General features: G+C 25.8%; 1 protein-coding gene and 1 long non-coding RNA gene across 5 annotated transcripts in view; one reads left to right on the plus strand and one right to left on the minus strand.

Annotated features, from left to right (window-relative positions):
* LOC132929568 (uncharacterized) overlaps positions 1 to 8,751 on the minus strand; it is a 33,496-nt gene extending 24,745 nt beyond the window's left edge. Inside the window, exon 1 of the long non-coding RNA XR_009662122.1 lies at positions 8,422 to 8,751. This is a non-coding gene — a long non-coding RNA (uncharacterized LOC132929568). The remainder of the gene's footprint in view (positions 1 to 8,421) is intronic.
* LOC132929564 (tyrosine-protein phosphatase Lar) overlaps positions 1 to 24,515 on the plus strand; it is a 151,257-nt gene that overhangs the window by 26,298 nt on the left and 100,444 nt on the right. For all 4 annotated transcript variants that reach the window (XM_060994998.1, XM_060995001.1, XM_060994999.1 and 1 more), the window contains exon 3: positions 9,363 to 9,448. In XM_060994998.1, the coding sequence (XP_060850981.1) occupies positions 9,370 to 9,448 (79 nt within the window). In that variant the 5' untranslated portion in view covers positions 9,363 to 9,369. The remainder of the gene's footprint in view (positions 1 to 9,362; positions 9,449 to 24,515) is intronic.

The raw sequence follows: 24,515 nt of genomic DNA on the forward strand, positions 1-24,515 counted from the left end.
ACCCGAGACTAATTAGTAAACAGAGAAGTAACCAATCGAAAATTATTATGTTTGATCCCTGAAAGATTATTATCATCGGTTATTTGTTTGTTATTTTAAATTAACCTGTCCCTTAGATGAAGGATTATAATTATTTTTAAATACAATTTTAATTTAATTTTTAATGATGATTTAATATGTATAATGTTTATAATTTATCAAATTTCGTTACCTAATAATAAAATATTATGTATTATTCTAATATAATATATTACATTTGTATTAGTTTCTTCTTCTTTTGTTTAATTCCTACATTATAATTTGTTGTTAAAGGTTTATGTAAGTTTATTATGGATTTACTAATGAATTATTTATTTGTACGAAAAGCTGGATCCTTAGACTCGAATGTTATTATTTTATAGGAGGGCATTTATGATATGTTATTACTGACTTATTAGTATTATTACTAAGTTAAGTTGGATTACAATCATCATTCTAATATTTTATGAATAAATAAATTGTAGTAGTGTTCAGAACATTGATATGGTAACATAACAAAAATATTTATTTGAATATTGTACGAAAACGGTTCTGGTTACATATCTATAGATCAATTGTTAAGATATGGGGAATATATTTTAGGTGGTAAGTTTATCCACCAATAATATATAGAATATGTTTAATGCTTATCTTTCATCTCGGATCGTGTTTCTTAGCATTATTTAATGGGTTATAGGTGGAAATAAAATGTAATACTAACCTTGCTATTCGTACAGTTGTCAAACTCATTTCATATGGATAACTTTTTTTTTTTGGTTTATGCTGTCAGAAAATTACTAAGTATATTTCTAAGATATTACCGGATTCGACAATTCTTTATATTCCTCATTTTTTTTTTGAAATATTTTAAGTGATAATATATCTTGAATATCTTCCAATTGAATATTCCACACTTGATGTTAAGCTTATTTTTACTGATTCACAAAGTATTTAATGTATTAAAATAAACCATAATGTTAAAATCTATAAAAATTTTATGAGCATTTAAAGTTCAAATATTTACAAAATTTAATATTCACTCGTAAAATAATCATTTCTCCTCAAACAGTTTTTGATATTTTATTGTATTTAAAAAAAAAAATAATAATAATAGGATATTAAAATTTTCACCAAATTTTTATATTATCATTTTCATTATAAGATCAAATTATAATTTTTTTCTCTTGATTACTTATTTATAAGCATTAGAATTTTTTTTTTTATAAATTTCAATAATAATTATTTGTTAGGTAGAAATGCTTAAAAATTTAATATGATTTCCCACAAATGATCTTCTTATATCTGTATAAAAATATTAAAAATACATGCCACAAATTTTTAGAGTAACAATTATGACGAAATGTATTAAAATCGTAAAATATTACAAACTATTTTGTAGTTAAAAATTAATAAAAACTTTTCTTTTTGTTTCTAAAATTTGACAAGATTCATTATAAGTAGTTCATATTTTAACCATAAAATATAAAAAATATTTAAAGACAATTATTTTTAATAGATATTTTAAGTTCCAATTTGAACGAAATAACTTATTTAAACAATAAGTAACGATATGTTAATTATTTTGTTATAATTTTAAAACATTGTATTATTGTATGTATTTTATATTATTATGCATTTTACTGTTCGCAGTAATATTTTTGATTCATTTTAAAATATTATTTTTTATAGGTAGGTACTATAAGTCTATTTTTACTTTTTGACGGTATTTACAGAAAAGTGTTATTATTTATTACATTTTGTGTTATAAATTTGATATAATATAGTAAAAATACATATTATTATAAAAATTAAATACTAATAATATAATAAATGTAAGATTTTCAAAAAAATTATTTTAACCTACTTCAACATTTAAAGTAAAATAAATTATTTAAAAAGTTACATTTATCAAAAAAATCTATTATCTACTTGGTGAAATAGGCTGATAGATCGTTTTCGCAATGCTATACAATGATATATCTTTGAATTCAAATTTTACTAATCTAAAATAGTGATTCACTCGAGACCATCTAATGATTCTAATGTATACAGCTAAGAATTACCCATTTACTAATACTTATTTTAACTATCGTCAATAATTTGAAAATAATTCATTTTTTCTAAAAATATTTAATTCCGTCACATAAATAACGACCGACCTCAATACATTTTGAATTACATACTTCATTTTTAAAAAGTGTTACACGTATGTTGTATATTATTGAATAAACAAAGTAAAATGTCGAATTAGAAATTGTTACCTAATTGACAATTTCCGACGCTGGTTCTTTTCTTCATTAATATAGGTATTGTAGCTTTTTGTGTTTTTATTTTATTTTTAGAATATAGATTTATTTTTTTGTATTTGATTTGTTTATAACTAGGCAGGTACCAAAAAAAAAATTAAATCAAAAAATAGTTAGTTATACTGCTCAATTATGCTTAAATAGGTACACATTATTTTTAATACTGAATAACATGTAAAGTGTAGCACTTAAATATCTGTTTAGAAAATAATTAACTAATATGTATATTTCAATTAATTATTCATGAAAAGTTTACTTTATACTTATTATACTACTTTAAAAATATTATGAATGGACCAATAACGGTTTTAATTTTATTATATTTATTTCATAATATAATGTTGTTAATGTACCTACCTGGATTATTTTTTTGTTATAAAAAAACTTTAAATTTTATGATATTGTTGGTTTTTGATAATTTTTGTTTAACTATAAGATTATTTCTTTGTAAATGTACTTTAATATTTCATATTATGTCACCTTTTATAATTAACGTCTACTTGGAGTATATGAATATTGTAAAGTAAACAATATTTTTGAAAATCAATGTAATCTTCTTGTAGTATACTTTTTAAGTTTACAAGGTATGGAGCTTTTAAATGTTGACACTACTTTTTATGGTGTTTGGAATTTATTATTATTATTTTTTGCATATTATATTTTCTCTCTGAAAATATGACTTATTGGTATTTACGGGTTAAAACCTATGCGGCAGAGTTCGTAAAAAAACTCATCAGACTGCTGAGAACGGTGCTAATAAGACTGAAGAGTGGATGGGTTGGTTGGGAGTAAAAGTTTTGTGATATTTGTATTCCAGCGAATAATATACGGACGCCCGTTTTAAAATCCATTCGGAATTATTATTTTCTCTCGGGAAGAAAGTTTACGGGCGTGCCAAGACGAATCGACCAGGATGAATATTCATTTCGTGTTAAGACTCCCCCATCCTAAGAACTTTAATTTAAATAAAACATTCATTAACGGGTTTTAAGTCTATCCTTTTTTAAAAAACGACGAATTCTGACCATATTACTACTTATTATTAATTTTATTCGTTGTGCGTTCTTTCAAAAATGATTAAAAAATCGTGTAGGACAGTATAATAATTATTATTTCAAGTTCATGAGTTAAGCAATAAATGATGTTTATTTATAGCGTTAATTAACTCAACTTTTAGTTGATATGGATGGAGTTTGGTTGACAAGTTAATAGGAAATTATTATTAAATTATATAGCAAATAATTTGAAATCTCCGTTTCAATAGGTAATCTATTATGAAATAACATTATTGTAGGTTTTATCAATACTCAAGATTAGTATTACTCATCTTTTAAATATTCCATTATACGAATATAACATTTTTTAAATCTATAGTTGTAAATAATTCATTTGATTCAATGATAAAAATGTATTTTGGTAGTGTTCAGTATGCGAAATGTATAGGTTGGTACTTTTTTTATTGAAATTAATGTTCAACATAAATATAAATTAAAAATATGTATTGTATACAATTATAATATTGTATATTTATTTGAGTTTGGTAATATTTCCTGCCGTTTAGAAAGTATGTTTATCGTTATTGGTATATATTCGAAGTGCGTAAGCTGCAGCAAAAGTTTTTTCTGGCCATAATGGTAATCGCCCTTTTTCTACACAAACTTTTCCTAATAGTGATCCCATTTTCACCAACAACATTTATTTTTTATTTTTTGCATAAAATGAATTTTATATGGGAAAACTTTTAAGGCCTAGTCTATGATGTAACTTATATAGTACGGTCACCAAATAGTTTTTTTATATTCAAGCGTATTTTCAGAATTGATATAAATCATACCTACGTATTCATATTCGTAGTTGAATGTATAAAACTTTGCCCCCTAAACAAATAAAGTATTCAGTTTTTATAAATTAATATATAATATATACAATATACATTACATATTTATATTTTTTTGGAACAAATAGAATGTTCATCATTTGCGAATTTGTCTTGAACATGTTTATTTTCGGATCGATAATTTTATTTTATTTAATGTATTGGAAAATATTAGGTAAATAATCTGAATAATATTTTTTTCATATGATAATCTATAAACAATTATTTACATAATAAGTATTAAAAACATTAGTATAAGGGCACGGTGATTTAACTTTAATAGATAAGCAATTTATAGACTACACAATAATAATTTTTTTTGTCATTTTAATGATGTCACGCGTGACATCAGAACTTTTTAAGGTTTATAATTTGTTATAAATCAAGTTTATTTATAAATTACAATGTTGTATAAGACGATTCTTGTTGGGTAGAGTATTTTTTAAAACATTTTATTTCAGCACAATATTTTAAGACTGCATAAAATGTATTGTAATTAGTAATTACTTTTACCTAAGAAAAATATATTAAAGAACTATTGGTTGCAGTTAAAAAATGTGTCCAGTTAAATATAAAATTAACTTATTGATATTACGATATAACTAGTAGTTGAGTGTTTTATTTATAATAGCTTTAAATTTAATACAAATTAGTATTACATTTTTCACATAATAAATAAAATATATTTAATTATTTATAATATTTATATCGTTCAGTACCTATCAAAGCAATATATGTTTCATAACATTCATATAATATTTATTAAAGTTATTTTTTTGATAATAGAGTAAAAGTTTAAATTATTTAAATTTAAACTAAACATGGGTAGTTATTAAATTTAAACAAAAATGAAATGTATTTATAACATAATACGTACGTTTAACGTTTTGAAAATTATGTTAATATATTATTAAACATTATATACGATTGATGGTCGAGACTTGTAGTCAACTCATACAAAACAAAAAACAAAATACCTGGTGTATAAAGAATAGTAATTCTGGGTATGTAAGTTAAATTTATAATTTCGCTACCAATTTTTGGTTAATTGGCAAAAGTAAATACATTTTAACTCGAATTTAAAAATCAAAACAAACTTAAAATTAATATTTTTGACTATTACAATTATTTATCACAAGTAAATATTATAATATTTTAATATTTAAATTTTTTTGTTGTACTTAAAAACACTTACACCTAATCGATTTGAATAGCTGTTAATTAAAATTATGTTTGCTTTTTTTATAGTTTTACTCAAAATTACTCTGTAGTTAATATAGTTTTTTTTTATACATTTTTATAATATTGTTGTAAAACACCGATATTTAAATTTTGAATTACTTCCTTATAACGATAAAAAATTCAATAGGATTTATTTTTTTCTATACATAATTATCATTCATAATTTTAATGTATCTCTGAATATAGTAATATTTCTTCATAACGAGCATATCAATGTCCGCTTTATGTGTACCTACCTGTAGTGTTATAAACCCATTATTAATGACAACCAAATAAATTTTCAAAAGATATCTATAAGATTTAGTTAAATTAAAATTATGAAATATTACTTAGTATTACAATTATTATTAACGTACATTTATGAAAATAATATTCGTAGTTCTTATTTATTTTATATCCTCCCATAATTTATGGTGAGAAATGTTCGGATTTTATTATTCACTATAAACTATAGTTTTATGGAATTTAATTTTGTTTGTTAGTTAGTTATGCATTTATATGTTATTGATTTATTATTTACAAATAAGAATAATACAAGCATTTTATGAACTGATATAGGTATTTTTAAATTACCATTATTAATTAAAAATCTTTAAATGAATTGAATATTTTTGAATGAAATGCAAACCATTGTTAATTAATAACATTTTAATAAATTCAATAAAATATGAGTTAAAATTTATCATATTGAATCATGGTATTATTATATAATTTTAGTTTTAAATGACGGTAAAGCATGAATAACCAACATGTGAAAACTGTATGGTAGGTATACCGGATCAAATAATATATTGTAACAAAATAAAATACCTAAACAAAACTTTTAATACCTATTAACGAATTCAACATTCTAAATTTATACTAAACCTTATTGATGCACTAAACTTGTACCAAACCAACAAAATAACAAGATTATTATTAGATTTAATAAAATCTGTTACGAAATTGTACACATTTAGAAAATAAAAAATTATAATATTACTATTTATTTTTGTCTAATTTACAGTAATTTAAATAATAATAAAGTATAATACCTGACTGAATAAAAATAAAAAAATGTCTTTATTAAAAAAAAAAATAATAATAATAAAATAATGTAGATAAAGTTCTTTATAAAGCTTGCGTGAGTTTATACGGAATTGCAATAATCCAATTATTTATAAACGTTAAAATGATTACGTCGTATTATTTAACCCAACAGATAGCATATATTTTATCGAGCATAACAATTAAATGACTGTGCTGGTACAATGTTTTGAAAGTTATTATCATGTTGTTGATTAAGTTTTTAAGTTAAAAAATAATTTATCGATGAAATATATGATGTATGGGGAAGAGATGATTTTATACAGTAAATCTTTCATTAATCAACGTGTTTTAATTTCTGAACAGTTTCATAATAGTTTACACTACTTTATATTTTCTCAAGTATAATAACGATCAAGTATATAGCTACTTCAAGTACATTTGATATTAACATTTTCAATTATTTCAAAGTAACCACTTTACAATAAAAAAATAAACATAATTAATATGTATGTACAATTGTATCTGATATTATTATTATTATTATTATTACTCGCATTTTTTCGCTAATTTAAATATTTTGATAGTTAATTATGTATTAAAAGTGTACCAAATTATAGTATATTTAAAAGTCAAATATATTTTATAAATTATATTATATTCATGTTATTTTATATATTTTTAATATTTGTATTTGATAATTTAATGCGAAAAACGTGCTACCTAAATTAATAAATTACTACCTCAAACATCTTCTTGATATTTGTTAAGTACTCCTATTAAGTTAGGTTCATATGGTTTCTACTACGGAATTTCCCCGTTGTTTTAGCGAGTATCTATCAATAAAATATCATATACTCAATTTTTTTTAGAAAAATTTTAGATTCTGATTCAGTATCGTGAAGAAAAATGTTAACGTTTTTAGTATAGTTTATGAAATAAAACAGTGTGTTTATTACGATGCTCATACGCATTCATTTATCCCACTAATTTAATGAATTTAAAGATTAAAATAAGCATTCGTATTAGTGAATGAAAGACACTGTCTTGTAAAATATATACTTGTATCTTATGCATTCGTTGACAATTAATATGCCGTCATATAGTCGCAGAACTGAAACTCTAAAAGTCTCGTATAAATTAATTTCTGAATATATTGCACAGTGGTTGATAGAGGGGTGAATACGGGACTGGAATACAAACACATATTTTTTAGTTTACATTTTTTATATCTGCTGTTATTTTTTTTCCAAAATAACGCATCCCTTGCTAAAAAAAAATTGTGATTTTAAATTATAATAATATGCAGCAGGTATTATAGTTTTCACGAAAATAATAAGCTACAAGATAAATAAAACAAAGATTATTCGTCGGATATCATCGTCTTACCAAAAAAGATTAAATAATAACTATTCATTTAAATAATATTTATAATAATTATGATCGCAAATGTACCCTTATTATAAACTGTACTCTGTACGATAACGGGGTAAACACAATATGTAGATGTAGTATTTAGTCAGTTAGTTATTTGATTAGGTACTTATTGCTTAGAAAATATTAACAAATTCAAGTTCTTAGACATTAATACATAAAATGTAGTTGTTCTTATATTATCGTTCGAAATTCGTATAAGTTTTCTAAACATTTATTTGCTTAACATAGTAAAAAAGAGAAGTTCTAATTCGAAAAAATGTATCATATCGCCACGTAGATGTCCTATATGATAATTCTTAATTTTAATACAAACACTATAAAAATATAGTATATATATTAAGTATCCAAATACTATAAAATACGGTAGAATATTCCAAAAATGAGAAATTTCAATAAATGTGTGTTTAAATAATTTCGTGCCGTATATACGGATCTTAATATTCTCTCACACGGGCTTTGCACATGCCAGTGACAATAATACATATTCGATTATAGTATTAATATTATTGTGCTTACCTTGGACGGCGGGGGGCATCGATGCTGGGGATTCGTCGTCGGCGGTGGCGGCATTCAAGCGATCTTCATCGGTATCGGCGGCGCCGGAGCGTGTTCGTCTCGACCGTTCGTGCAGTTCGAATGCCGCGCGCGTTTATCCATCGTCGCACGCGCGCGGCGAGTCCGGCGATACCTGTGGCGACGGCGGCGGCGGTTTTTGCCAATTGGCTGCGGCGTTGGCGGCGATGATGGGCGAGTACGCGCGGAGGGAAGGGATTGGGCCGCGCGCGCGTTCCAAGCTCGCGGGGCGTGCGCCGCCCCCGTCGCGTTCAGTCAGTGTACACGTATCACCGGCGCCCGTACGACACGACTGCGTCTGTTGTCCGTCCGATCAACCGACCGATCGCGTCGTTATCAATACCATATATTAACAGTATCAATTTATTATCATTAATTTTTTTAATCAACGTTGTCGGGTATAGACAGTGATGCGATTTCATTTATAGCTGCCGTCGAAATCGTGACCGAGTCAAGTTTTACTCCGCCGTTTTATAGTTAAAAACGTTACGCGCAGTACTAATATAATCATTGCAACTTTATTATCATATATTTTGTATATATTGTTATTGTTTTTATTTTACGCGCGGGATGTGTGTGTATGCGTTATTTTTAGGATTGAACCGAACCTACAGAAATCGGATAATCCGATTTGATAATATCGGCCATTTTCAACCTAACCTAGCCTAACTTTAACAAAACCCCCCTCCCTATTTGCCACTACACCCGTCTGTCAGTAGCGCGTTATGGATTTAGGTTTAAGTATGACATCTTAATATATAATTGCGTTTCGAATCAAACGCGAAATGATTCTTGTCATTTGTATGGTTTGCTTTCCCTGTCAACAATCGTGGGTCCGAATGTGACCATCGGACACAATATGTCTTAACCGTTGTATTTTACAGGCTGACGATGTGTTCGAGCAGCTCTTGGCAAGCACTGGCCACCACAGTGTTGTTGGCCTGTTCAGCAGTCTGCGCGTTCCCTTCCGGTACGTACTTATATTTATAGCTATTTATTATATAAATTTACATCGCTCCACGCCTAATTTCCTGTTACTAGATTATTAGGACGATGATAACAAAAACAATATTAACAGTTTTATCTTTTAAAACAAACAGTGATTATGTGTATTATTATATTAAGGACGTGAGCGTGTGCTTTCGTTGGTACGGTTCTCTTATTTTCATTATCAAGGCGTAGCTTGTTTAATTTTTAATTGTAAAAAGGAAATTGCCGTAATTATTTTTAATTCGCGTCCAATCAGGTGCACTTGTTCACAACAAGTACAGCTGCAGCGGGAGGTGTTAGCATAAAATTTAATTCTCCGAGTCCGTCGCCAGTCGTAATAATTTTCTACTCGCTTCTCAGTCTATGTGGGGATAGCCGCAAAATTCTAAAAACGTCGCCTGTTTCGTTGCTTTCTCCGAGGAGTGTTCTAAAGTTTTCAAAATATCCCCGGTCCCTGGGTAATAACTTTTTAATGAATGACCGCATGTCACCGACCCCCCGGAAACAATAAAGACGTAATTAAAACCGGTCGGTCTTGTGACCCCCATACAATTTTTTTTTTATCTCTGAATGTATACATTTTCAAGAAAAATAATTTGAGTCAATCATTCTTTTTTAATATCTAATCACTACATTGTTTGTTTTCCATTTTTACTACCACGATTGTAGTATATATATGTGGTGAAAAGTTATTAAAATTATTTTTCTCCACTGTTAACACAATAGTTGTAGGAATTGAGAATTAATTATTGAATTGAAACATAATTCGTGTTATACTTTTGGTTACGAGATAAGTTGAAAATAACTATATTACTGACATTTAATAAAAATATTTTAACTTGTTAATTATGTTAATTAAATTTAAAAAATTTGGAATGCATTTTACTAAAAAAAATCAAACAATATCAGTACTTATATTTAATTTGATGTAGAAATTAACAAATTTCAATGAATATTTAAATTACATATTTGAATGTCATTTATTTGTGTAAGAGAGTAATTTAAGTATATTACTTGTAAAGGATTTTTTTATTTACACTTTTTCATAGTTAATACTCGAATTATATTATTTAATAAGTATGTAATTCAATACAACATTAATTAAATGTTTGTTATTTTTTTACAATCTATCTGAGTATTGAAATGCTAAAAATTTATAAAAATTAAAATTACTAGAACATTAAATGGCGTTATTTAAATGTCATTTAATATATTTAAAAATAGGTATATATCAGTATAATTATTTAAGTGTTAAAAACTTTTATCTAGATAAACTTGTTTATTATTGGCATTGGACTTTAATTTATCGGTTATTATTTATTATGTAGTTGCGTGTAGCAATCTATTTGCCTATATATTCATAATACAATTGTTTCTGTTATACATTTTTATTTTCTGTTGAATGATTGCATTACATTTCGATAATTTGTCATTCAATATCTAATTAGACGACTGTTTGTGTGATGATATGATTATACACCAGACGGTTTTATATAGAGTACAGATCATCAGATTTCAAACTGTAAATGGATGTATACCCCAGCTGTTTAAGCTAGATGTATGTGAGTTATATATTGAATTAGGGTGCTTGACTTAAGTCAGACGAATGAAAGGGATGTTATACACAATCATGGAAATCAAAAGGGTTTAGTCATTTCTATGATTTTAAGATTTTTGTATGATTTTTGTTATAGCACAAACTGAAGTAAGTAATAAAATTAACTTTGGGTAGCTTTATGGTTTATATATTATACAATTCTATTTTCCTTAGATGTAGTATACGTTGAATATTTTTTGTTTGTGTTCAGTTTATTTTTTACTGCCATCGACAAAAGACAATTCTAAAGCTAGACTATTTATTTTTATTGTTTATATAAATAGTTTCTATCATGCAATAACTAATAGGAACGATTGTAGTAGAAAAAAAAAGAAAGAAAAATTGACCGTTTTCAAGATGTTTTACTTATTATCGAGTTCTTAAATTAATTTAATTTTTGATTCTAAATCAAATAAGCTCAAGTTTGCCCAGTTATAAGCCATGCTTATGAAATGAAAAATATGTATTATTATTATTATTAGTTTGTCAAAATACTCAACTTACAAACAAACAATATAAAAAGTTTCAATAAGGAACAATCTACATTCATTGAAATTGATTTATTAATATCGATTTATTTTGTTACAAATCCAAAAAGTGATGAATAAGAAATTGAATATAATTTTAGATTATAGATTCATTTCATTATTTCAATAGATTTTTTAAAAGTCATTTTCAGTAAATTTGGAATAATAAAAATATGAAATAGATAATAATATTAGGCAAAAGTAATTTAAATTACTCATAATGCAAATATTTAAATAAGTTCTTATTCCAAATTTATTTTATGATGTTTTAGAATTTTTATTGCTTATATAAATTTAAAATTTTTATTTAACTTCATTGTATTTGATTTGTCTTTATTTTAAGTTATTAGACATGTTATGGGTAGCTGAAAGTTAACGCTTAATAAAGTAGGTATAAAGTATAATATGTACCTTTAATTTTTTTAGGTACGTTAATTTTATATTTATTTAAATTATTAACTTAAATATTATTTTTAACATATAGGTTGTTATATTTTTATCATGTTAACTATGATTAACCGTTTAGGTTAAGAATGTTTGTTTCTTGCTTTGCTGTTACCATTTCTTGATTTTTGTGAGTCCGCAGTCTTGTAAAATTGGGGTGGAAAAATTGATGTATACAAATAAAACTACCAGAAGAAAATTAAATTAAAATACATCGTTGAAATTAAGCAATCAAGTTTGCGAATCTAGTTTTTTCTTTCGTCTACCTTTCATTCACAATATCGTCATTATTTAGTCGTACATTAAATTTACATTAAAGAAATTTAATAATTTATATCTAAATTAAATAGTAAAAAACATTTTCAATAGTTTAAATTTTCTTTATTATGATTGGGCTTTTATTTGCCCATAGTGTATCTCTTGGTAATACATCTTCACCATTGTTTATATTATTTATGTGTGTTAGTTATTCTTGAAATGATTAGTATGCTTAATGTTTGCAATATTTGTGTAATAGGTACTTTATTTTAATTATTATCATGTTTGCAAATTCATAAATAATGAGTATACTCGTACCATTAATTTTTATTTTAAGTCTGATAATGTTTTTACATTTTAAGGTAATATAACAATTTATGTTAGAAACTTTTATGATTATTGTATATTACATACAATACTACAGACATTTCGATTACAGCTTTTGCTAAAATTAATATATATAATTCAAACAAATTTAGTTACAAATGTATTTATACAATCTATTTAACAGCTTAAAGAAGTATTCTTATAAGTTTTTTTTTAAATCTCACGAACCATTTATTTCAAATGTTGTACTTAACGTTATTTCTATAATTATATCTTCATATTTTCATATTTATATTGTTTATTCATTATTATATATTAATTTAATTTTTTCCAATGTTGTATATTTCAATATTTATTATTATTATTTTTTAAAATAGAAACATGGAACATTGATCGGTATTGGATATCTGGCACGTATTCATTTAATAGAGATTTATTTTGAAGGAAATGTGTTTTGGGTAAATTAAAAGATTCGTTTGATAAGTGTCTTGATTTTTTAAAACTGAGGTTAAGTTATGAATTCTAAAATTGTTTTAAGATAAGTCCAATGTTTTAGTTTATGACCACATAAATAAATAATAATTTTAAATTTCCTACGTATCGGTGATAATACTATTTTGAGATTGACAGTCAATTTTAATTTATATTATCATTAACTGTAAGTTGAAGAAGAATCAGTTTTCTATTGAGACAGTATTTTTACTTATAGAACAGTATCGTAAAAAGTATTATGGTTTATTTTCATTGCAGAAGTAAGTAAAAATATTATGGTGTCCAATTAGTTGCTGTAACCGTGTGTTTGTGTTTGTTAAATCATTTGTAATCGTACATATTAGATTTACTAAAATTCTTTGTATGCATCAGCATTAATCTGTGATTAATATAATGACAATTCCGTTCTTTAATTTTGTTTTATGTATACTAAAAAATTTCGATTTCAACAATAATGAAAATAACCATCATGCGCTAAATTTATTTTTATATATTTTTAGTATTCAATAGTATACTTAGATTTTGAATGAGCTTTTGGACTCGCTGCTCCCTTTAAATAGTGGCCAGGTTGCTAAGCAAAGAGTTATTATTGCGAAGTAATGGAGCGTTGTAGTTTATAATTTAAAATAATCTCTGACTTTTACTCTATATTCGCTTCTACATCTCACTACGACCATTTACTTTTCTCGTCTTAATAAAACCGTCGGATTAGACTGACAGGTTTACCCCTATTTTCCTCACCCATTAGGTAATAGTTCATCTAACGTATAAGTGTATAAGGTACATAGTATGTGCATATGTATCTATAATTTTTTTTAACTTATATTTTAGAAAAAGTTAAATTAAATAAATTAACTTCTAAAATATAGTCTTCAAAATATAATAGCAATACTTATAATCATGAAGAGTTTTTAATAAATAATAGAATATTTATTAAATTTGTTTTAATGAAATTTCACGTTTATTAATATCTAGTAAAATACGATTGGTTTTTAATATTTTTTAAAAATAAACCACATAGTATTTATATTAAACTTTTAAAAGAACTTAGATGAGAAATTCTAGAACTTATTGTTTACATGAATTGTTAAAATTGTATCAACTTATGAACATAAGGTTTAAAATATAAATTACATTTAAGTATAATGCCGATCCTATAAAGCAGATTATAGTTAAAAAACGAAACACTGCTATTATTTCGAATGAGAGCTAATAAAAGTCAATATTTTTTTTTTTTAACATCCGGACAAATAAAATATTTCCGGATTCTTAAAGACTTTTTAATTTAAAGTCAACTGAAAAAAATGAGAACAGGGGAAAAACAGATTCAATTGTATAGTTCATCTGGAGGGAAAATCCTTTTGGTAGCAAATAGTACTATCAATAAAGTTAAGTTTTTATGACTCTAGAAAAGATTTAAGTTATTTGAGCTACAAAATAGTCTCTTCATCACGGTTAGCTATGTCCCGCAAGTTACATTATTGTGAGCTGATTTTTAATTTAACAAAGGAATTATAATAGAATCTTAATATTAATTTATATTGTATAATTTAATCAAATGGAATCATAGTTAGTCAAATCTACTATACGCTAATATCATTGAATATACTAAATCGTCATTTTTCTGTATATTTGAGTAAAATTACAATATTATTAATTCGAATACCATCATCTTTCATAAAATAAAGGCCTATTTTTATTTGTATTTAAATCGTCTAAAGTATAAGTTAAAGTTGTTTTATAATATATTCTTATAAATATTATAATATTATTATTACTTAAATTACTAATCACAAAAAAGTATAATTTAATTAAAAATTTATTTTTACTATCTCTGATTTATTTTCAATTCGAATTAATGTATTATATATTTAAATTTTCAACGGAAAACAGCTAAAATATTGTAAGATAAACGTAAACAAAATACACAGATTATAATACTTAATATTAACTAAGCAGGTGAGATTATGAAAATATAAATTTTACTATTTATAATAAGATGTATTAAAAGTTTTTTAATACATTTTGTGAATTGTATCATTATCCACTCGTGAATAATTTATATAACAGTTTAATAACAATTTACATGTGATTATCACTAGTAATTACATTTATATTGAAAATATTATTATAATTTTAATTTAAGTTTTGTAATTTAAAATGTGATTTTTGCGATGACTCAGACAAAATAGATATAAAAATAAAATGAAATAAAACAATACGATACGCTGCAGTGTATATTATTATATACTGTTGCTGTTTGGTCATTTTTATGGTACTATTTATTTATTTTTTAGATTGGCATTCAGGAGACTATTGTTACTGACATGATCTTTTAACGTACGAGGGATTGCCAATTTCGCCTTAAAACCCTCTAATTTCACATTCGAGACTTTGCGGGACTGTAAGGGGTGAAAAAAAAAGGAGCTTATCAATTTCTTCGGAAGGGGAAGGAAAATAATTTATGGACCGTCCGAGATATACAATAAACGGACTGGACCGGAGAAAAAACAACGGGAAATTTTTGGCTTTTCACCAACACACCGTAATGTGGTGGACACGGAGTGTAGGGATAGCCTAGGGTAAACGTCCCTTTTATTATATGCTCTGTGGTGGTGGTTGGATTTTTTTGCCCACTCTTTCCCCCGGGCTCTTAACGTACATAATTCATGTTCCGGTATCGCCTCGACCAAACGCACCGCCGAATCGGCGTTTTCCTCTGGAATGCTTCCGCGTGCCTTTTATACGAGGATAACGAAATCCCATAATCCCTGCCTGCTATTACAAATGCCGTATAAATAGCAATATTTATTTTGAAAACATGTTATTTTAGAATGACAAGTCTAGCTGTTGGTTACCACTACGATAGTTATGAAGTATTTTTTATTTGCAAATGTTTGATTTTTCTATTTGGTCTATAAAAGTTTATAATAATATTTTAGTAGTAATGTTCTGTTATATTTTATCAAAAAAGATAATTTGTTTGAATTTATTGTTTATTCAAAAATTGTAAACTATATAAAAAATTATTCGTTTTTACATTTTTATAATTGTATACAGGTAATATATAGTTTGAGTTTCAATATTCTTAAGAATCCATTGTTTGTAGTTTTAGGATTATTGCATTTATTTTTTGTTTCTTTCGTGTTCTTAGAGCCAATAGATCATTGGTCTGCGTCAGTGAATTCAATCTGAATATATCTCGTGTATTTTTGATAGATTGGTTGTCGACGGTCGTTCATGATTTTTTTGCACGGTTTTCACACCAAAAATATTTGACCTGCATTTTTATGTGTACATACAGATATATTTTTTTCGTTGTGAAAACAAAATATTTTGTCCGGAACGTAGGAAATTGAAAAGATAATAAATAAATGGAGCGAGAAGAAAAAAAACCATAAAAAAAAAACTATGGACAAACAATATATCGCGTATGTGTAACACGTGTTATATTATAGGTATAGGAGAAACCTTAACCTCTGTTCGATACTAGGGTGCCAGATTAATTTCCGACTTGGTTTCTAGTTCCGGTGTTGATAAAAATAAAAACTCTTTAACCAATTTTGAGTTAGAATAGTATTTGAAACCTTTTGTATGTCAGTCGTGTGCGACTTGTACCTTTAGACGTGTGCGGAAATACTCTTATAAGTGGAGGTTTTTTATTATTTACCCATATTGTTTTCAGTTTTTAAAAAGAAAAAAATATATATCCTTATTCACTTTACGAGTGTTGGTGAAGCTGAGAAACGGTCCTTGTGATTCAAAAAGCCACTACACGTAATAACAGACTCTCGTCCTGTGCGGGACTTATCGTGAAATTCCCACCGGATGTGAAGTTTAGTATATACGAGAAGTTCAGAACTCTCCCTACGCTTGTATAAGTTATTCGCTCGATATTATATCCGAGTCTCGTTATCATTAGCATTTAATTACAAACGTACATATAACACATGGAAGGAAAAATTATATTAATACCTATAACTCTCGAATGGTTTTACTATATAATTTAAATATATCTAATACGATATACCGATTATTATTTTTATATGAAATCTTTCTAGTTTCGATTGATCTACTTTTTTAATTTTTTTTTTTATTTTATTTTTACGACTAGTTGAGTAAAATTCAAAGAGCAAAATGGAAATTCACTTATTTATGCAAACCAGTGAGGTGAAGTAGTATTTTGCGAAATCTACAGTAGTAGCGGCGGAGGTGTATCCCTAATCGCGTGCCATCCTCTCCCCTTCTGCTATTTACCGTTTCGGACACCACGTCCGCTAATGGTACCTGTTAATATTTGATGGGTTTAAATTCGCAAATACCCCTCGTTAATACGCCTCTATTCTCTCTCAGTGTTCAAGTCTGAAGTATTAGAAAACGGTCGTTCAAAATGTATAACGTCTGTTAACTGTTACATGTGTTTCGAGTAATTTGACGAATGGGAAAGATATATTTATTAAGAGCATGTTCCATCCGCGCGTAACAGATTTTTTTCGATATTGATTCGGTTTGACGTTGTTTCCCATAGTCGTAAAATTGGGGTCAAATTAATGCATATGAAATGAGGTCTGAAATTATAGATACTATACCTATATGGCTATATGTGAGTTATAATTTCGCACTATATATTAAATCCCGTTTGGGGATGCTCAACTAACTATGCTGAAAGTATTCTATAATAATAAATTCGTAATGATTTTATGAAAACCATGCTTTCGAAAACTTAACAGTAATTTAAAAGTATTCAATTCTAAATAATAATGCTTAAAAACTATTTTAGATAATTATAATAAAAATTATTAGATGAATTACAAATATTATAATTTCAATTTTACTTGATGAATGTGACTAAATGCCGTAAAAGTGATTTTTTTAAGCATAATGGATTATCAGTTATATTTATTGTTTATTACATTTTTAATAAACGGCATTAGCAACTTGCTCATTTTATAATCATATTTTCTTAATTTCAAAAATATAATTTCTAGATTATTGATATATGCGTGTTGTAGAAAAGAGAAAATGGTTAATTATTATATCAACTATACCACCTATTTTTAAATTTAACTTATTTTTTTATTTGTTTTTCATTTTTGGGTGTTAGTAAGGCCGCAAGGGTATCCATCCTCTACATAAGTCCATCATTAGGTACAGGTCTGAAGCACGTTTATCCCTTTCTTCTACTATTCCACTCTGCATACGATTTATTAACAACCTTGGCTGGTTGTCCGCTGTAAATTTAGACTCCTAATGACCGTACCTTTAAAGCTGGAATTATATACAGGATATACCAATGAATGTGATGTGGGTTCAACCGCTGAACCCTTTAAATCCGGAAGTTTATAATGTGTCTACAGAGTGATCACATTAATGTTGATGTTTAAAAATGTAGTTTTAAAATTGAAAATATAACCTAATCTCGCATTCTAAGAAAAATAATCATAAGTTTAAAAAATAGATAACTATTGTATTTCAATGTAAACGAATTGAGTATAATAAACGATTGTATGGTATCATTTATAAATCTTAATTAAAAATAATGTTTTATCTAAATATAAAATTAATTATTAATTATAATTATTTCTGCTTAATACTTAATATATTTAGATATAAGTACAAGTTTTTAAATTTTTAAAAATATAATGATTCGTTATTTTTAATTATTTTTTTAAGTAAAGCATTTTTAGGAATTATTAAATTATATTTGATCTATACTTCAACCATTTGCTTTAATGTATTTATTATAGTTCAAAGTGAATACCTCTTCAAACATTATCTTTGAATGCACTTTATATTATCTTAGTTTCCTATCATCTTTCCTTCGTTCTGATTCATCTTTATTCTCTTATGTTTACTAGAAATATATCATTTTTAATACTTTATTTTTTTGTCTGTTTTCTTAGTTTTATCATTTATTATTATTATTACTATAGTAGTTTCAATAATGTTGATTAAATTCATTAGTTATATGTATAGAAATTAGCATTTATTTTTTTATATAAAATAGCTTTGAGAAATACCTCAAAATTATTAAAATTATACTACCTGTATTATAGTTTTAATTCGTCGTATTTAAGTGTAATTCAAAATTTGATGATAATTACTAATAATTATAATAATATTAGTATATATGTCATTAGAATGAACAATTAATTGTACTATGATGTTAGTAACTCAATAATAAATGTTGTAAAAATATTAAAAATTAATAATGTTAATATTTTATTGCTCTAATATTATATATTGTTTAAGTTACGATAATAATTAATAAAGGCTGAATCTCTAAATCATTTTTTGTTTGTAGAATAGCAATGAACCATTTGATATGATCCATTCAATGATTCCTAGAATTATATTTCGATTATTTGTCTATTCGTTCTGTAAATTAATTTTATACGTTATTAAAAATAACTTTAATTTATTTATTAAATTAATTGTTTTAACAATATTAACTTCTATTGTATAATAGAAAAATTATTTAAATTTGGATATCAAATTCTATTTAATATTAACTTGAGAATTGTTTTCTTTGCTCATTTAGGTTTATATATCTTTGTATACTTTAAATAGTATTTTATGTACTTTTTTTCTTTCTCATTTAATATTTGTGCTAATTAGTACAGTGTATTAAATTTTTTTTTTTTAATGAGTATGTCATCTTAACAATCAATCAATATTTACTTATTTTTACTTTTTTATTTGAAAACAAATTATTTATTTTTTTTTTATTTTTGCAACGTATTCTGCATTTGATTACAAATTGTTGTGTTTGAAATTCAATCATAATTATAATTATATTTGATGACTACGTAAGTTAATCGTTTTAACAGTAAAGTCGATGATACACTGATTTTACTTTGTGCACACAGTACTCCGCATTAATTTAGTAAATAGTAATATTGTTCAATATAAATGGAAAAATGTTTGCTTTAGGGTACCTAATGAAATAAAATGAAATTTTATCAGTTGGGCAAGTATATTCTGAATAGATTTTTATTACGTTTCAAATGAAAAGCATTTTGCAATTATATAATGAAACATATTTTATAAAATTTAATTCTTAATCATTATGAAAAACATATTTTTTTTTGCATAAAATTCATTCATTATTTTTAAACTTTTTTTTTAGTTTCAAATTTTTAAATTATTGAACTATTATATTATATTATTGATTTAGAAATAGATAGTATGTGTTATTGCACCAAATATGCGTTGACATTTATTATAAACAATCGTCAATATTTTAGATTTATTATATGCATAATACAGTGGTTTTCAAACTTTTTTTATACACGGCACACCGTAAATTTCAAAAAATTTTCACGGCACACTGACCTTTTTTTTAGATGAACAAAATTGTTTATAATTATATATACATTTAATAAGAAATATGTGATTGATGGGCTAACAAATATTTTTAATTCTTGGACGAATAGTTGACACATACCCGCATTTTCTTATATCACAATTCAGTGCAATCGATAATTTATGGAAAAAGCCGCGGCACACTTAGTGGATACTCGCGGCACACTGGTGTGCCGCGGCACCCAGTTTGAAAACCACTGGCATAATAAATACAATTCATTAGATTTGTAGTTTATTTTATAAAAATATATTAAATAACACAACTTCACCATTTAAAAGAGGATTTTTGTCTTATCACTTCTTCGAACTGTAATTTTATATGATGCAGCTGTTGTTTTCTTAATTTTAAGCTGTTGATTTTAATTATAAAAATAAAACGAGTGTAGAGCTAAATATATTCTTGGATTATTATTAAATATTTTTATAACACAACTATTGGTCTTTTGAGTATTGAAATAATTTAAATCATTTCTTTATTTTCGATAAAAACAAAATCTTAGAGATCTTATAGATTGTTTTTTTTTATCTCTTCAAATACGATAATGTCAAAAAACCTTCTGTTCAAACCATAAATTAGCTCACTGCTGGCTATTAGCGTCAGTCCGTCTTCATGCTAATGATTTTATCATTCGGTGTTTCACCCCTCTTTGCTGTGTTGATGGACAAGCCCAACAAAACATTAGCCCAGTTTTGAAGAAGGCTGACTTATTTTTTTCTTCTTAAAAATTCAAGTACTTTTTTCCACCCCTACACTATGAAACATAAAACTTTTTTTTGTCCCATGGACTAATTACTTAGGCGTAAAACTTTACTACTCTTCACACATACATCGTGGCAGCATATATCTTATAAAATCTTAAAAATTATTTATTTTAAGCATCAACGTCGGAGAAAATCTGTCAACTTCAGCTTCCATTTATATGACCACCGCACAATGATTTTATCTGCTCAAAAGTCCAATAAAAGTTTTTGTGTGGAGAGTAAAGTCATTTTTCTGTCGAGTGCCCGAAGGTTTTGTATAGGAATATCCTTTTACCCTCCCGTGATGTGGTGGGTACCTTTATTTGGTTGCCTCTAGGCTGTCGCCTAGTCGTTTTATGTTTACAAAAACAGTTTTTTTTCGTCCATCCTTCCGCCTTAAAAGGTTTTCGAATAATCGCCACCCCTGTATTTGCCTTCAATTATCGGCCAGGTCAAGTGACGTGTAAAATATATATGTGTGCAGATAGAGTATAACAAAAAAATGAATACGATAATAATAATAATAATGATAAAAAATTGACTGCACTAAGTTTAAAATAACAGTAACAACAGTCGATGGTATTTTTTTTATTTTGCTATCTATGTTAACTCATTGCACGACGATATGTGACGTATCGATTCGTGTTTGGCCCATGGGTATTTACGTCAACTAATATTATATGAATTTTCATGGACGTAAAAGCTTTATATTATTGACACGAGTTGTCTGTCTATCTTGTTTGGGAATGTTGATCTTTTTTTTTTGTTGATGATGAAAAATAATAACGCTTTGCATTGTATACATATTAATGTGGGTGTTTTTGTTATTACTAATATGTCAATTTAAAATGATTCATAATTTTTAAATATTTTTGGGCTAAAAAGATTGAATTTTTATATTAAATTGAATGCATATATTGTTAACATTTTTTTTCATATAGTAAATTTATTGAAAATCAATTAAAATAGATAGATTAGTTTTTATATTTTCAATATTTTCTTTAGATCAAATACGATTATTAAATGTTATAAGACTGTTTTTAATAAATTGGCATATAATCTTAATTAATGTTCTTAAATTACTAAACAAAACAATTAATTATAAACATGCAAATATTGAACAATTAATTTTTTTTTAAAGTTTAACATTGCGATATAAATAATATAGTTCAATAGTTGTAAATGTTTTGTCGGTACAATTAATGCAAAAATATACAACAGCTTAGCGATTGAATGGGTTAAAATACATTTTTTTCTTATGTTTGCAATCTAAATTTGCATTGATTTAAAAGTATCATAATACAGGTAGGTACTGCTTATTTACTAATCAAACAGACATTTAATTTAATGAAATAACAATAAATTTTTAGTTAACATCACTATTTTTATTTTTAACTAAATTTTTATAACTTCTATATCTTCTTATTTATACTCTTAATAAACTCGTGGTACCTATTATAATGTATACGCATCCAGGCTGATATATTTATTTATGTTTACTATAATTTTTAATAAATTAATAGTACTTATCTCTTGTTAATTTACATTGGAAATATACACAGTATAGTTTTTTATGAACAATTAAGTGAGCCAATTACCAATATATTTAAATTACATTCGTGACAACAATATAATGTACGTTTAAAACTAAACTAGTGTGTTTGCGAGTATAGAACCATATATGAACTTGCGTATATATGTATTATGTATTATGTACTTGTTAGTCGTAATGGACGAGTAAAATCGCATAATAAGCTCAGAGTCAACAAACAACCGCGGTTATTTAACCTGGCGTTTCTAACCGTAATTAACGTGGACTGGGTGGTTGATGTTGGGGTGGGGATAGCGATGTATATATATGTGCAGTGTATCCGGAAGTAGTGTGGTTGTGGGTGAGAGGGTAGTTAGACAAAAGATGGACGAGCCCCGTGGGAGGTTTTATAATGTACATTACCTACATGACCGACCTTACACGTCACCCATGTACGCGAGGAGAGGATAGCCGTTGTGGGTTTAGGAGGTATAAGTTTCCTTTTTTTCTCTTAGTATACCTTATATTTTATATTTTTTTTATTTGTAACTAAAAATTATTGTTTCGACAAAGAATTATATAAATATACCTGTGTTCGATGAATTTGCAATTATCCGATAAGGAAACTTAGGTATTCGTATTATATATCATATATTATTATATGTTAGTGTACTGGGCTGTCGGAGAAAAACATTTGCCGTTTTCCACATTGTAACTAGTTAACCTTCTCATAATCTCTTACTATTGTTATCTATATTTACATTCTTGGATTTTCAAGAGATGGTTACAACGAATAATAATAATTTCCGGTTCCTTAGAACAACCGGAAATATGTGTGCTCTGAGGATAATAGCAAGTATATTTTTTTTTATGTTAAGGTTTTTTTTTATATTTGTCGGATAATTGCTTATGTCCTTTAAGTTCAACGATGCGTTTTACGTTTCAAAAACCACTGAACTTAAATAGATTTTTACATATAGGAAATTATATTAACTTTGTGAAAAGCTCCTCTTTCATGTTTAAGCGTATTTTATGTATAAAATAAGGTTAAATATTGAGAATAGTGAAAAATCGTTTGTATTGTATATTATTCAATTTTAGTATGCAACAAGTGAACATTATGCAAATTATTATAATACGTGTTTCATAATGTTCAAAATACAATTGTTTTATAAATTGATATATTTGTTTTTTGGGTACAATCTAATCGATGACAATTTTTTAACAAATAACTTTTGATTATAATACTAATCTTGCTTCATGAAACAGTGGCGTTGACAAAATAATAATAAATAATAAGTATTATATTTTTATTTTAAATTTAAAAAGATATATTAAATGTGAAATAATAAGGTAAATACAACAGTACAATAATATGATACAACAACACCTCTACGCGATTGCTATATTATATTAGTCGTCTATATAATTTTTATGTATTATATAGTTTTAAATGCTTTTAACATTATACAATTAAAAAATAATAATAATTTTCTATTTATTCTAGTTTTAATTTTAGAATAAAAACATAATATTTTTCAAGATTCTATTTATTCAATATTTAACAATATCTCTACACCAATATTTTGAAAAAAATATTGCACTGTTACGAATTTTTCAATTTATACATAAATATATTATTTAAAATTTAATCATCTATGTTATAACGTAAGTCTTAACTCTTGATAATGATGCAAATATATATTATATGACATCATTTTTTACAATTGAGAGCGGTTCAAAAATAAATCGATAAAAAAAAAAC

Source organism: Rhopalosiphum padi, chromosome 4 (assembly GCF_020882245.1).
Source record: "Rhopalosiphum padi isolate XX-2018 chromosome 4, ASM2088224v1, whole genome shotgun sequence".
In the NCBI taxonomy this organism is placed as follows: domain Eukaryota; kingdom Metazoa; phylum Arthropoda; class Insecta; order Hemiptera; family Aphididae; genus Rhopalosiphum; species Rhopalosiphum padi.